Source organism: Pleurodeles waltl, chromosome 6 (assembly GCF_031143425.1).
Source record: "Pleurodeles waltl isolate 20211129_DDA chromosome 6, aPleWal1.hap1.20221129, whole genome shotgun sequence".
Lineage (NCBI taxonomy): Eukaryota > Metazoa > Chordata > Amphibia > Caudata > Salamandridae > Pleurodeles > Pleurodeles waltl.
The window spans coordinates 73,749,867-73,764,444 of record NC_090445.1 but is presented as its reverse complement, the minus strand read 5'-3'; the positions used below and the strand labels follow the sequence as shown (position 1 = coordinate 73,764,444).

General features: G+C 46.3%; 1 protein-coding gene across 4 annotated transcripts in view; it reads left to right on the top strand.

Annotated features, from left to right (window-relative positions):
* The first annotated feature begins 5,003 nt into the window (after window positions 1-5,003).
* LOC138299221 (E3 ubiquitin-protein ligase TRIM39-like) overlaps window positions 5,004-14,578 on the top strand; it is a 202,725-nt gene continuing 193,150 nt past the window's right edge. For 2 of the 4 annotated variants that reach the window (XM_069237348.1, XM_069237347.1), the window contains exon 1: window positions 5,007-5,519. In XM_069237348.1, coding sequence (XP_069093449.1) covers window positions 5,106-5,519 — 414 coding nt within the window. In that variant the 5' untranslated portion in view covers window positions 5,007-5,105. Of the gene's footprint in view, window positions 5,520-14,578 lie in introns of all 4 variants that reach the window. The other 2 variants (XM_069237349.1, XM_069237346.1) reach the window with 2 other exon arrangements.

The following is a 14,578-nucleotide window of genomic DNA, read 5'->3' as shown; positions in this document are numbered from 1 at the left end:
GCCCTGTGGCCCACGAACATTGAGAACTGGGCAGTGTCCCTTGATTTGTAAATATGTATATTCATTTTGATTTGGATGCACGTATTACTAATACAGTATATCTATCTTATTACACTCACTTTAATCTATTGGTGTTGTCCTTGCATTGTTCCCGAGGGGTACGAGGTCAATATGTTTTCTTACTGCATCTGATTGTGTGTATGGTGTTGGGGGTGTTGCGTGTGTGTGTCACTCTTCCCCCGTGTGCTAGTGGCTGTACTCACTGTGGTCGTCTTCGCCATCATTGGTGTTCATAGTGGAGCAGCACGTAGAAGAGCATTGTGAAGACATGCAGTCGGGCTCCATGTCGGCGTGGTTGTTCCCTGAGTCTCCACAGGTGAGTTGTTTCCCTTCTGTGCAGTGTTTCCGCCAGGCTTCTGATGTCGTTGGTACCGCCCCGGAAAAGGTGGCGGATTGGACTGTCTTGATACAGTGGGCGGAACATTATCTTCCACTTGGCTGTAGGCGGTTACCACAATGGTGCCTGTTGATTCCACTCTGGCGGTCGGTGTGTTAAAGTGGCTGTCTGTCTGAGCTGTTTCCGCTGTGGTCATAATTTGGCGGTAATTACCGCCGGCCTCTTGGCGGTTTTACCGACACTTTATCACCCACCGCCAGGGTTGTAATGATCCCCGTAGTGTGCACTGAGTCCAGGGATTCCCCAGAGGCTTGACAGAGGCTGAAATAGATAATACTAATGCTCTATTTGTGGTAGAGTGGTCGAGAAGTTAGGCTTATCAGAGGGTAGTGTTAAGCATTTGTTGGACACATGCAAGCAATAGAAGAAACACAAACTCAATGACTTAACTCCAGAACAATAGGACTTTATATAGAAAAATATGTTTTATTAATATATTTCTAGAACCACAAGTTTCAGTTTTGCAGGTAAGTACATAAAATAAAAGGTACTTTGCTTATATATGATCAGGACTTTGAATAGAATCGACATTGCATACAGTTTTTCTTAAAATGGCAAAAAGCTATTTTAAAAGTGGACACTGCATTTTTCCTGGGGGAAGAAAATATAGTACAGTTTTACAGGTAAGTATACAACTAACAGTTCTTATCTCTGGGGTGCAGGTAGTCCGTTGTTGGGAGTACAAGGTAACCCCAAACACCCACCTCCAGCAACACGGGCCGGTCGGGTGCAGAGGTCAAAGAGACACCAAATTAATGTGGGTTCCTATGGAGTCTAGGGGCACTCGGAACTTGGTCTGCTGGCAGGTAAGTACCCGTAGTTTCGGAGGGCAGACCAGGGGGGTTCAAGAGATCACTGGAGGGGCCCCAAGTAGGCACCAAACAAGCACCCTCAGCGGCATTAGGGTGGCCGGGTGCAGGGTGCAAACAGGGCATCGGGTTTTCAATGCAACTCTATAAGGGGACCTCAGGGGTCACTCTGCGGCTGCAGGCGAGGTCCAGGGAGGCTCCTCTGGCAAACCACCGGCTGGGCAGGGAGGAGGGATGCCTGCTGGTCGATGATGCACCAGGGGTCGGTTTCTCCAAAGCCTTGGGGCTGTGGGTGCAGTGGTTCTTCTGGTGTCAGTTATCTTCGTCCGGAGCTCACGATCAGGGCGGTCCTCGGGATTCTCTCTGCAGGCGTCGTCGTGGAGGGGTCAGCCCAGGGTGGGCTCTTGCTCACAATCGCCTGGGGACCCTTTGTGCTGGGTGGACCACCTGGACACAGGCTGTGGGTGTCAGGTGCACAGGGGTCAGGACTCCCGCATCTGAAGTGAGGTGGGAGACCTTAGTTGTAGATTTCTTCAGACAGAGCCACTGTCCTCAGGAGTTCTTGGTCCTTTTGGGGGCAGTCCTCTGGAGTTGGCAGAGGTCACAGGGCCTTCTGTATGCGTCACTAGTCTTTTTGCAGGTTCTCTGAAGCAGGAGACAGGCCGAAAGAGCTGGGGCCAAAGCAGTTGTTGTCTTCCTTCTTCTCTGCTGGGGGTTTCAGCTTAGCAGTCCTTCTTGTAGGTCACCAGGAATCTGGTGAGCTGGGTTCAGGGAGACCCTTAGCTCCTAGATTTAAGGGGTGTTAGGGGTTAGAAGGCAGTAGCCAATGGCTACTGTACCTGAGGGTGGCTACACCCCTCCTTGTGCCCATTCCCTTTTGGTAGGGGGGCACATTCCTATCCCTATTGGTCCCTGTCCTCCAAACCAAAAGGAGGATTCTGCAGGGAGGAGGTCATCTCAGCTTTGGACACCTTAGGGATGGTCCTGGCTGGGGTGGTCACTCCTCCATGTTTTCCCTAATTTTCTCACCGGACTTGCCGCCAAAAGATGGGCTTTGTCCGTGGGGCGGGCATCTCCACTAGCTGGAGACCCCTGGGCACTGGAACCCGAGGCTTGAGCCTTTGAGGCTCACTACCAGTGTTACAGTTCCTGCAGAGGGAGGTGTGAAACACCTCCACCCAGGACAAGCTTTGTTTCTGACCACAGAGTCCACAAAGCCACTCAAGCCATGTGGCCAGAAACTTGTCTGAAAGTGGCAGGCTGGCACAGATCGGTCAGTCCTACACTAGCAGGTGGGCTAACATCCAGGGGACATGTCTAAGATGCCCTCTGTGTGCATTTTTCAATAAACCCCACACTGGCATCAGTGTGGCTGTATTGTCCTGAGTTGTTTGATACCAAACTTCCCAATATTCAGCGAAGCCATTATGGTGCTGTGGAGTTCGTAGTGACAAACTCCCAGACCATGTACTCAATATGGCTACTCTGCACTTACAATGTCTAAGAATGGACTTAGACACTGTAGGGGCACATTGCTCATGCAGCTATGCCCTAACCTGTGGTATAGTGCACCCTGCCTTAGGGCTGTAAGGCCTACTAGAGGGGTGACTTACCTATGCCACAGGCAGTGTTTGTGGGCATGGCACCCTAAGAGAGGTGCCATGTCGACTGTCTTTTTCTCCCCACCAGCACACACTGTGCTGAGTGAGGGGTCCCCTAGGGTGGCATAATACATGCTGCAGCCCTTAGGGACCTTCCCTGGCCACAGGCCCTTGGTACCATGGGTACCTTTTACAAGGGACTTAACTGTGTGCCAGGGCTGTGCCAATTGTGGAAACAAAAGTGCAGTTTTATGGAAAGAACACTGGTGCTGGGGCCTGGTTAGCAGGGTCCCAACACACTTTCAATCAAAGTCGCATCAACACTAGGCAAAAAGTGGGGGGGAGTAACAATGCCAACAATGGCACTTTCTTACAATCCTTAATAATTCATCTGTGATAATTAAATGTATTCTGTTTCTAACCATCATATTCTTTTGTTATTCAATTTTGTTTTTCTTGAATGTTTGATGATCAATGTTTTAGCTAGATTCAGATTCTTTAGACGTTTTGGTCAACCGGTGTTGTTTCTGTATGTGTATCATTTAGTACTTTGTATGATTCTGGTGAATTTAACCTTGTTAATCTAGGGAAATAAATGCTTGAACTTTACTAAACTGGTGTTGTGATTCATGGCCACATTGGTCATGGTGCGTGGAAATTAATGATTCAAAATATTTGAATGTTGATGTTAATTTTATTAACTAGTGATTAAGTGTGTTTAATGTTGCTTGCTAGGACATTACCACACTCCTATCTGAGTCCAAAGGTCCACGTTGACCTCTAGTGGGAATTGAAGGTTACCCTATAAGTGATACCTTTTAAAATAAATACAAATATTAAGGCTGGTCATGCCCACAGCACTGTCATAGACCCTAAAGATCAGCAGTCACACACACAACCGGCAGGAGTTTTACACCCCTCACAGATAAGCAGACACTACAGAAAGCACTCTCACACTCCTCACAAACTAGCAGCAGAGAAAACTAGGCCTCTTGTTTTATTTGTGGGATCTGTGTGTGCTATTCTGGATGGGCAAGAGGGAGACTGCAAGACTGAGTCAACTGGTGGATGAATTAATGAATGGCTGCACACATGAGTACCTGAGTGAATGTACAGATGGATACGTGTCTTCGTGGATGGAAGCATCAGTTATAAGCCTAACCTATAGGCTTTGAAAGAGCTTCATTGGTTTCCCATTTTCAAGTTGAAGACACTTTCCAGTAACCTGTTGATACTTCCAGCTGCGACTCCAATCTCAGTGGCAGACACTGACACCCTCACACCTCAGGGGTAGGTACTTGGAACTAGACCTGATAAGTGACCCCAAGCCGCACATAACACTTTCAGCCTGTCCGGGCCTTTTAGCTAACTTTGTTTTGCATTCTGGGACTTGTAGTTTTGCTTTTACGATTCCATCCAAGCGTGCAAAGCACAGTTCAGTAAAGGCCAAGGCTGTAAAAAGGTGTCACACATGACGTGGTGTCACTACTCATCAGGGCGGATGCAGACCTCATGACAGCGGCACTCATTGCAAATATCTAGACTAGACACTCAGTGGCTACAAGCAGACACTCCTTGCTCTGCAGCACTCGCTCCCACGCTTCTGTTTTCTCTGTTAAACTAGTTTTATTTCTAGCGCTAAGGAGTCCTCTTGGGTGAAAGTTACTTTTTCATGATTGTGTTCTATTCCCTATCACTCACAGCACACTCGGGCACTCCCAGAGGCAGACGCCCCCAGTACAGACTCAAACATTCTAGAGTCGCCTGCCGACATCCAGTGGCATAACACATCGTGATGCCCCCCCGCAGAATGTGACGGGGGCCCCCGAGTCTCCTGTCCCAGACGGATATTCAGCGGCCTTGGGCTGAATGTGGGCCCCTGAAAGTTTGGGAGGCTCGTAATGGGTTGTCCCCTGCGCCGCCACGGTCCTGGCTTACACACCCGCAGGCACCCCCAGTACAGATACGTATATCCCAAGGTAAACTGCTGACACAGCTGAGATACTCCCAGCTCCGCCGCAGACACTCCTTGCTCTCCTGCGCAGTCCCACGTTACAGACAGTCACATATGCTACTGCACACTTCCTAGTTCATCCACAGACACTCCCTTTTCTGCTGCAGACACGCCCAGCAGTTCTGTGCAGTGGGAGGGGATGGAAGGAAGGAGAGACGGACACTCCCACTTCTAAAGTTGTGAGAAACGAAACTAAACTTCTCCACTCCCTCCCCGGCAGGAACATGGCTGCAGCAAACCATCTCCAGAGCCTGAAGGAGGAGGCCACCTGCTCCATATGTCTGGAATATTTCTCAGACCCTGTGTTCGTGGAGTGTGGACACACCTTCTGTCTGTCCTGTATCACCCGGTGCTGGGAGGGGCTGCAGACAGACTTCTCCTGTCCTCAGTGCAGGGAAACCTGTCAAAGTAAGACACTCCGACCGAACAAGAAACTGGGAAACATGGTGGAAACCCTGAAACATCTGTACGTACCTAGTTCGACCCCCCAGGACGTGACTCTATGCGGAAAACACGAAGAGAAACTGAAACTGTTCTGTGAAGATGACCAGGAGCCCATCTGTGTGGTCTGCAGCATGTCACGTGATCACAAGGCTCACACGGTGCTCCCCATTAGTGAGGCTGCCCAGGAGTACAAGGTATGTGTGCTAGAGAGCTGGGTCGGGATCAGGCCACACGGTACACCAAGAGGTTGCCCATGAGTACAAGGTATGTGTGCTACAGAGCTGGGTCAGGGGTGGAACCAGAATACACGGTACTCCAAGAGCCTGCCCAGGAGTACAAGGTGTGTGTGCTAGAGAGCTGGGTCAGGGGTTGAACCAGGCCACATGGTACACGAAGAGGCTGCCCAGGAGTACAAGGTATGTGTACTGTAGAGCTGGGTCAGGGGTGGAACCATAATGCACGGTACACCAAGAGACTGCCCAGGAGTACAAGGTATGTGTGCTACAGAGCTGGGTCTGAGGCTGGGACAGGCTGTATGCTGCGTTCACTCGTAAGGCTGCCCAGGAGTACAAGGTGCGTCTGCAATTGATCTAGAGATCGGTAGTTCGGCCTCATACTGTGCTTAGTGTTGCTGATTGGCCGTCTCTTTTACCGGCATGACCAATGTTTTAATAAACCAACTTGTACAGAAATTAGGAAAATAACTTCTATATGTTTTTACACCCGATCACTACACACTTAACCAGTAACTATATGAAGAAAGTACTTTAAAATGAGTTCCACAACTGCTGTACCGATCCCTAACTGATGATTATAGTAAACAAAGACAGAGAAGCCATGAACAGACTGTTTTCTGTAACGTTGTGTGTGCGGGCCTTTGCAGTATTAAAACTTGAACAAATGGGCAGTGCTTTTTCTTGAGAAAGGCGGCAACCCTAACTGTAACCTCCCCCCCCCCTCCATCGGATAGGCTGCACAAGAGTACACTGTGTGTGCTTCTAGTGTGAGTCAGAGGCTTGGGCAGGATACACAGTGCTTCCCCCATTACAGAGGCTGCAGAGGAGAACACCGTGTGAGTACAATACGTGTGGAGACTGAGAAGGTGTATACTCGCCTCCCACAGTACCCCCTCCAGTGGTGCTGGAAGAACTTTCAGAATGGGGGCGTAAGATTGCTGCCAGTTGTGTGTGCGACTGCTGATCTTGTCACCGCTAAATTCATAGGGATTGTGGAAAAGAACGTCATAAAAATAAGTGTAGGAAATGTGCCTCGCCTATTCCGCAGGGGAACGGTAAGCGTGTGGCACGTAGCCCGTGGTGCATTTTGAAGCGCATTTTCACAAATATATTTCAAGAGCATGGTGTGGTAGCACGCTGTCATTTGAAGACAACATATTTTCATTTGAAATGGCCACGAAAATTGCACATTCATTCAGTTTACCGATAAAAGTATGTAGCGCAAACGATAATGTGTGGATATCAGGTTTTAGCAAATATATTATTTCTGCTTCACCAAGTGTCTTGATTTGAACCTATTAAAATCTTTGTTTCCATCACACTTCAGAATTACTTTATAAAAAAAGTGCTTAGTTTGTGCTTTCCGAACTGCTGATCATTTCGAAATATTTTTACTGTTAACTTACATGTATTTAAATTGCGTTGTGTGTTAGAAAATAAATTGAAATTCACATCCTACAGCCTTTCCTTTCACACTTGCTGGACAAGTGCAAGATTGTCACATAATTCACTATGCAAAAATCGTTTCACTTTATTGTAGGAAGAGAAACCAAGCATTTGCAATGGAATGGTTCTCGCATTTGCATGAGCATTGTAAACTCCTAACCGGACGTTTCTTGCCACATAAATTGAAAATGAAAAAAAAACAGTTTCACATAACTAACTGTACCTTTCTTGCCATATAAACTGAAAAGTAAAAGTTTCACATAAGCGAGCTGACGGCCGCCAACAGTGCAAAGCAGACACACAAAGGAAAATAAAAGTTCACTCGTAGTGAAACCTATTGGCAAAAGTGCAATTATCTACGTAACCAGCAAAAGTGCAACTAACTATGTAAGCGCTCGACTTCTGTCCAGCAAGATCTCGCTGCGAAAAAAAGAGAAAAAGTTGTCCAGAAACTGGACAGAAAAAGTGGAGCCTCATACGTTTTCAGTACTTGGTTGCTGCTCTCGCGGAGGGTTAAACACTGGAAAAGGCATGACTTACACATGCCTTTCACTAATAAAAGCAATCATATTTTAAAAGGCAAGCCCATGAACCAATGAAAGAGACTGACGTGACATGGGCGTGGTTTGAAGCCCAAAGAGAGATTACAACACGGGAGGGAGCCCTTTGAGCTCGCCCCTAAAAAAGGGTAAACACTAATCTCTAGGTTGAAAAAAAAGTAACAGCAATTTGGCATAAAATATAGCCTGAATATGACCTCTGTATTTGAACACACACCAAATTAAATCGAATATAAAGGCATCTTTATTGCTTATTTACCTTCTGAACTCCAGCATAGATATTTTGGGGCGTGGTGCAGCACCCCCAAGTTTCTATTTCAGAGCTGTCCATTGGGCTCGTGTCTGCAACACCTATCAGCCACTCCAGGTATTTTAACTAGCAGTACATTGGATTGTGGGTCTTGTAGTTTTGCCTTTAAATTTGTGAGGATTAGATCATAAATGTCAAATTCTAGCTTGTTTTGGTTAAAATGCCTGGACTGGCTGAAACTCATACATACCATCAGGCCAGTTAGCAGCTACATGGTATAATGTGGCAAGATAAAAGTAAACTATTTTTTTATATAAACATTCCTTTCACACCCTGTGCAGTCCATCGCATGTTTTGACTTCTTCTCTGCCTACCTTTAATGTTATGAATTTAAAAGCATTACTGCCAATCAGTTATGTATTTTTTACTGGGCATGCCTTTAAACCTGCTAAAATATTTAGATTACTTACAGTATTTTGCATGCTATAAATTATTTGAGAACATAGGCTTGTGCTTTAAAGGTCCCAAGGAAATAATTGTTCTCGAGCTGAGCACGGCTTAAAAAAGTCCGATAGCAACGTCAGCTGCTCAGCACCAAGCGCATACACATTCACACAACTAAGCCTGAAACATCACCACCATGTACGACACACAACTTCAACACAACACCCCAAGCTTGACATAAACAATTGCTACCCTCAGCCCTATTAATACACACTCTTCGACCACCGCAAGTGCCCTCAGAACCACCAGAGCACCGCCAGTCTTCAAAGTAGAGCCATAGACTTGGAGGACATAGGCAGATTTGGGAGTGGGCAAGGTCTGGTAAAGTCTACATATTTCTGGCCCTTTCTAGCTCCTTATTCTCCAGGGACGGAACCATCTGCTCTGCCACCTCTTGATGGATCCGGGACTCTTCAACCTCAGAAACAGAGTGTAATAGTCATACAAACCCTGCCACTGGTCACATGGCAAAATGACTCAAGGGTTCCTTGAAGACTAAACAATAATATTGGAGAGGGGCAGGGAAACTAAATCAGGAAATAAGGAACAAAAACCCACCTCCAAATACGGCTGCAAGTAGCAAGTTATTTTACATGACAATCATAGCTTGAGATGCTCATTCATTTTCAGTTCACTTTAATTTATTTTCTTTTTTTACAGTAAAAAAGCATATAGGATATAGGCAAATCACTACTCAGTGATATATCAATAAAGACCCGGCATTTTCGTACTCACACTCCAGCATGCCAACCATACCTCATACCATATTAAAACCACATTATACAACACCGCACCAGAAAATAAGAACTAATACAGAATAACCAGAAAGTGCTCACGATGTGTACATTCTAAATGGTTGCTATAATCAAATCACTACCTTGAGCTACTTCTTCTGCTCGACATCCTTTGCTTCAGATAACATGATATTATGGAGACAAACATAATACACGTATATTCATCATATTGCAGTTTCTTTATGAAAAACCATCGTAATATAGGCCGGAGGGGTTAAGTTTACAGGTGCCAATGTGGATTTTAGTGCAAAGCCGTAAAAAACTGTGCACCTTCCTCAGGGCATGCGCAGCTCGACCAACCCATAAAAATACATCCTCACCAAGGGAGGAAAAGGGGGTCTCCGTATCGAGATTCCCTGTAGATGCAAAGGAAAAATATATGTATGCAAACCTTAAAAACCTCAAACACATTGTAATACCTCAGTCCTGCAGGTGAAAGCGATAACATAGAAATAAAAGCCACCACTTTATGACAAGAGGAGAAACTGAATGTGGCTGTAGTTCCGAGAGTCCCTAGGGTTTACACCTACAGTGTTCACTCGATATGCATTTCCTGTTTTTTCACGGGGTGCTTCTGTATCGTTCCATGCCAAAAAGGTGGCGACTTCAGAAACCAAATTAAGGTCTCTGACAAGAAAGTAAGGGCCAGATGTACGATTTTTCTGGTTGCAAACAGCCCATCGGGCCATTTGCACCTGGAAAAAAGCTTTTTACAATGTACCAAAGACAAAATCCGACTTGGTAACTTGTTTTTCTTGTGCAAGTCAGTATTGGAAAGGGGCATGTTTGGAGAGCTCTTCCTAACACCGAATCGCACTAGTATGTGTAAATGTTTTGCGACTGGAATGCGGTCGCAAAACATTCACATTTTACCGACTCATTGAAGGAGGTGGTAACCCATGCACAAATGGGAAGGGGTCCCCAAGGGAGCCCTTTCCCTTTGTGAATGGGGGGGGTGAAAACATTTTTTTAAGAGCAGATCGTGGTCCCACAGACCATTGCCTACTCTGAAAAAATGAAAAAAAAACTTTTCAGTTTCCTCTTTGAAACACATCACATTTTCCTTTAAGGAAAACGGGCTGCTTGTCAAAAAGGAAAAACTGCTTTATTTAAAAAGCAGTGACAGGCATGGTGGTCTGCTGTCCCCAGCAGGCCACCATTCCTGTGAGTGTGGCCATTCTCAATGGGGTCACAAATTGCGACCTACCTCATGAATATTGATGAGGTAGGTTATTTGCGACCCCATTGGGAATCACAGACAGTGTACTTAACACTGTTGTATATTTCCTTTTGCGACTAGCAATTTGCGATTCCCAAACGGATTGTGAGTCGCAAAACAAAAAGTCGTACATCTGGCCCTAAGAGCATTTAAGCATAAAACCTTAACACTCGAACAGGGGAATTTAGCAGGGGCGAGATAGTTCCTCTCAGCGCTAAGTCAGGAAAGCACCTCCTTCTGTAGTCTAAGGAACACACAATAAAGTTCGAGAAAGTTCTCTTCGCAACATCAATGTCCATTCTCACACTTGTGGGCCAATCAAATGTGAGCACTAACTGGGAGGAGGTTAATGCCCCTCTTTCTCAGGACAGCAGTACAGCCCAAGCATTACTGTGTCCTTGGTTGTATCATTGGGCAGGCTGTTGGGACAACCAGCTCTTTCCACGATTCACTCTTCCGTCATGGCGCATCTTCTCAACTGAGAACTTCACTTTCAGTCTTCTAATACACAACAATATCGTTTTCACTGGCTAACAAAAGCATCTTAAAAACAGCACCTGTAGTGGGAAGACAGGAAATGTATGAAATGTGCAGGCTTTTCAGGCGTTAACTTGAGTTATGATGCTTTCAAATTTGGCAGTTAAGCAAATAAAGTCAGCATGAGTCAAATCGCACATTTTGTTAAATTCAGGTGCTGCTAACAATAGCTAAGTGCAGTCACCTACTACAGTGCATGCAAATAATGCACATTTGTTAATAAAAACAAATCATGCTTTTAGTTATCGAATGCGTAATTATGCAGAGCATTAAAATATGCAGCATCAACTCAATAGGAGTATGTGAGCTTGCAGGATGATTCTCTCACCTGGATCTGCATCATCATAGCCTTTTTTTTTTAAATATGTTTTTATTTTATTTAACACAAAGAAGAAAAAAATAAAATAAAAGTGAAAACATAGTGTGGATATACAACTCAACGTAATGCATTGCGCTTCATGCAGTTTTCCCCCAGAACTTATGGTTACAATAGTTTATCCGTATGTAGCAGTGCTCGCAGGAGTCACAGGGTGTTGAAAAGGATGTTGGCGAGCGCGCTGTAAGTGGAGCGAGGAAGGGGGAAACTAATTTGGGAGAACTATGTTGTATGAGAAGAGTAAACCAGAAAAATCACGATAAGGTGAGGGAGTATGGGAGGGCCAGGACGGTAGGGGGGCATCGGGGACATCCCGACCGCGGTCACCCGTCGGGGGGGGGGGGAGCAGCCCAGAGGCACACATTGCTGGTTGTGCGCGTGTCCGGGACCTCCAACCCCCCCCGCTCAGGGTATTTTCATTCTGTATTTGTGCTTAGTGGGCTGTATAATTTGTGGAAGGTTATTCTGGGGAAGCAGAAGAAGTTTGGAGTTGACACGGGTGTTGCTGTTTATAGTGTTAGGAGTGTTTTTAAAAAAAATTTTTTTTTTTTTTTTTTTTTATTTATCTATTCGGGAGATCATGGTGGGCGTACATCATCTTTGTTTTCGAGTTTTGTGACCAAGGAGTTCCAAGTATTCAGTCCCTTAATCTGGATCCTCTTGGCCAATAGTGATTGCAGTGTGCGAGCTTCGGCTCTGGCCCAACGCAGCAATTCTGAACGCCACAAGTCAATCCCAGGGGCTGCTGGGGCTTTCCAATGCATAGCTATTAGGCGACTGTATATCACCAGCGCCAGGGCTATGCATCTCAATGGGTGCTTCCGTTTTTTGGGGAAGGGGCCTATGCCTAGCAGGCATAGTTCCGGAGTGAAAGGGAGCTTAATTGCCGTCCAATCCGACAACAGGGTTATGATATCGTCCCAAGTTGTGTGGACCGTAGGACAATCCCAAGTCATATGAAAGAAATTGGCATCGGAATTTGCACACCTAGGGCAGACCTGTGATGATTGGGGGAACATACGTGTGATGCGGTGGGGTGATAGGTAAGTTTGATGCACATAATTGAACTGGGTATAGCAAAATCGTGGGTTGCGAGAGACTTCTTTTACCATGTTCAGTGCTTGGGACCAGGCACGCTGTGTCAGTGGATTAGACAGCACGCCGTCCCATCTTATTTTTGCTTGGTCTTGATTATGCTCAGTTTGAGCGGCGAGGATCATGTGTATACTGGATACATTTAGGGGGGCGGATATGCTGCCAAGAATATCGTGGAGCGTGGCAGATTTCTTAGGCTCTAGGCTACCAGAGCACCAGACAGAGCGTAGCACTTGTCGCACTGCTCCATATATTATGAAGCTACCCTGCCCTAGATTGTATTTAGTGGAGAGAGCGTTGAATGTTAGGAGGTGGCCTTCGCTGTATAAATCCCCCATGGTGCTTATGCCCTTATCGATCCATCTACCTAGACCCACCTTGGGAGCTATATCTGCCAGTTTCGAGTTAGCTAGTAGTACGGGAGAGTACGACTGGGATTGAGCATTTGATAGTACGTAGCGGCCCCATAACTGATGTGCTATTTTCTGTAATATATTCTGTGGTTGTTTGGGGTTCTCACGGTTCATTAAGTATTGAAGTACTCCCGTGTTACCCAAGGAGGAGAGGATTTGTTGTGGTTCCGCTTTGTCAGGGCTACCAAGCCAGGCGGACGTCCAGTGTAACTGGGCGGCAGCGTAGTATAGTTCAAATCTGGGAGCACCCATGCCACCCATGGTCAGTGGTTGATGTATTTTGGTTAACGCTACCCGTCGCCTGCCATTTCCCCAAATTAATGCCGTTAGGAGGCTATTCAGTGGTTTAAAGAATGAGGCTGGTAAAATCAACGGCAGAGCCATGAAGAAATATAGGAGACGGGGAAGGATTATCCTTTTGGCAATGGCCACTCTTCCCATAGGTGAGAGCGGGAGAGAGCTCCAGAAGGGCAAGGAGCCTCTGATAGATCTGATCGCTTGTCCTAAATTTCCGTCTCTGAGATCATGTGTATCATGGAATATATTTATGCCGAGGTATTTAAAGGTGGAGAAGCACCATTTCAATCCTTCTGGATTGGGGGGTGCTCTGTGAGCCTCAGGAACCGGTTGCATGGGAAATATACACGATTTTGACCAGTTCACCTCCAATACGGCAAGTGAGCCGAATTCACGCAAAAGTTTCAATAAAGGAGGCAGGGAATCCTTATAATTAAGGAGAAAGATAAGGGCGTCGTCAGCATATAGGGATACTATACAGTGCGTTTGGTTCTCCTGGATACCCCATAAGGGAGCGACCAACCGTAGGCGGGCCGCCAAGGGTTCGATGGCAAGGGCGAATAATAGTGGGGATAATGGGCATCCTTGTCTGGTTCCCCTTTCGATATTAAATGGCTGGGAGATTGTGTCACCTGTTTTGACTCGTGCAATAGGGTTAGTGTAGAGCACCCTTACCCATGCAATGTATGCCCGACCGAAGCCCATGCGGTGGAGGGTCTCCATCAGGAAGGGCCAACCTAGCGTGTCGAATGCTTTTTCTATGTCTAAAGACACCGCGACACTGGAGTGATCGTTCGTTGGAGAGTTCGCCATTAAACGTAATAAATTTCTGATATTGCTATAGGTGCTGCGTCCGGGGATGAAACCGGACTAATCCTGGTGGATCAGGTCCGTCATGTATGGGAGCAGTCGGTTGGCCAATAGTTTACCTAATAATTTACAGTCTGTGTTCAAGAGCGATAAGGGTCTGTATGAGCGTACATCTAAAGGGTCGCGGCCTGGTTTAGGGAGTACAGCTATTAGAGCTTCCCGACTAGTGTCAGGAAGTTGGCCCCGATCTCTTGCTTCGGATAACATCGTGAGGTATGGGGTTAAAATTTGCGATGAGAACGTGGTGTAATACTCCGGCGGGAGACCATCGCTACCGGGAGCTTTGTTTTGCGCCAATTGCTGCAGTGCCTGTTGTATTTCTTATATGTCTATTGGCTTGTCCAGGTCAGCTATTTGTATAGCGGTCAGGCGGGTTATAGTAATGTCTTCGAAGAACTCGTCTAATTTGGTTGTGGAAGGAGGAGGGTGGGCTTTATAGAGTGTGCAATAGTAGTCCCTGAAGGCGCCATTAATGTCCGCCTGGGTGTTCACGATTAGGCCTGTGCCCAGGCGAATGGCGCCTATGGGGGAGCTCCGTGGATTGGATCTTGTGAGCCATGATAGGAGTTTCCCTGGTCTATCACCCTCCGAGTGTGTGCGAGCCATGTGGTGTCGATAGTTGAAAATACTTAGTCGTTTGTCTGTTTTATACCACT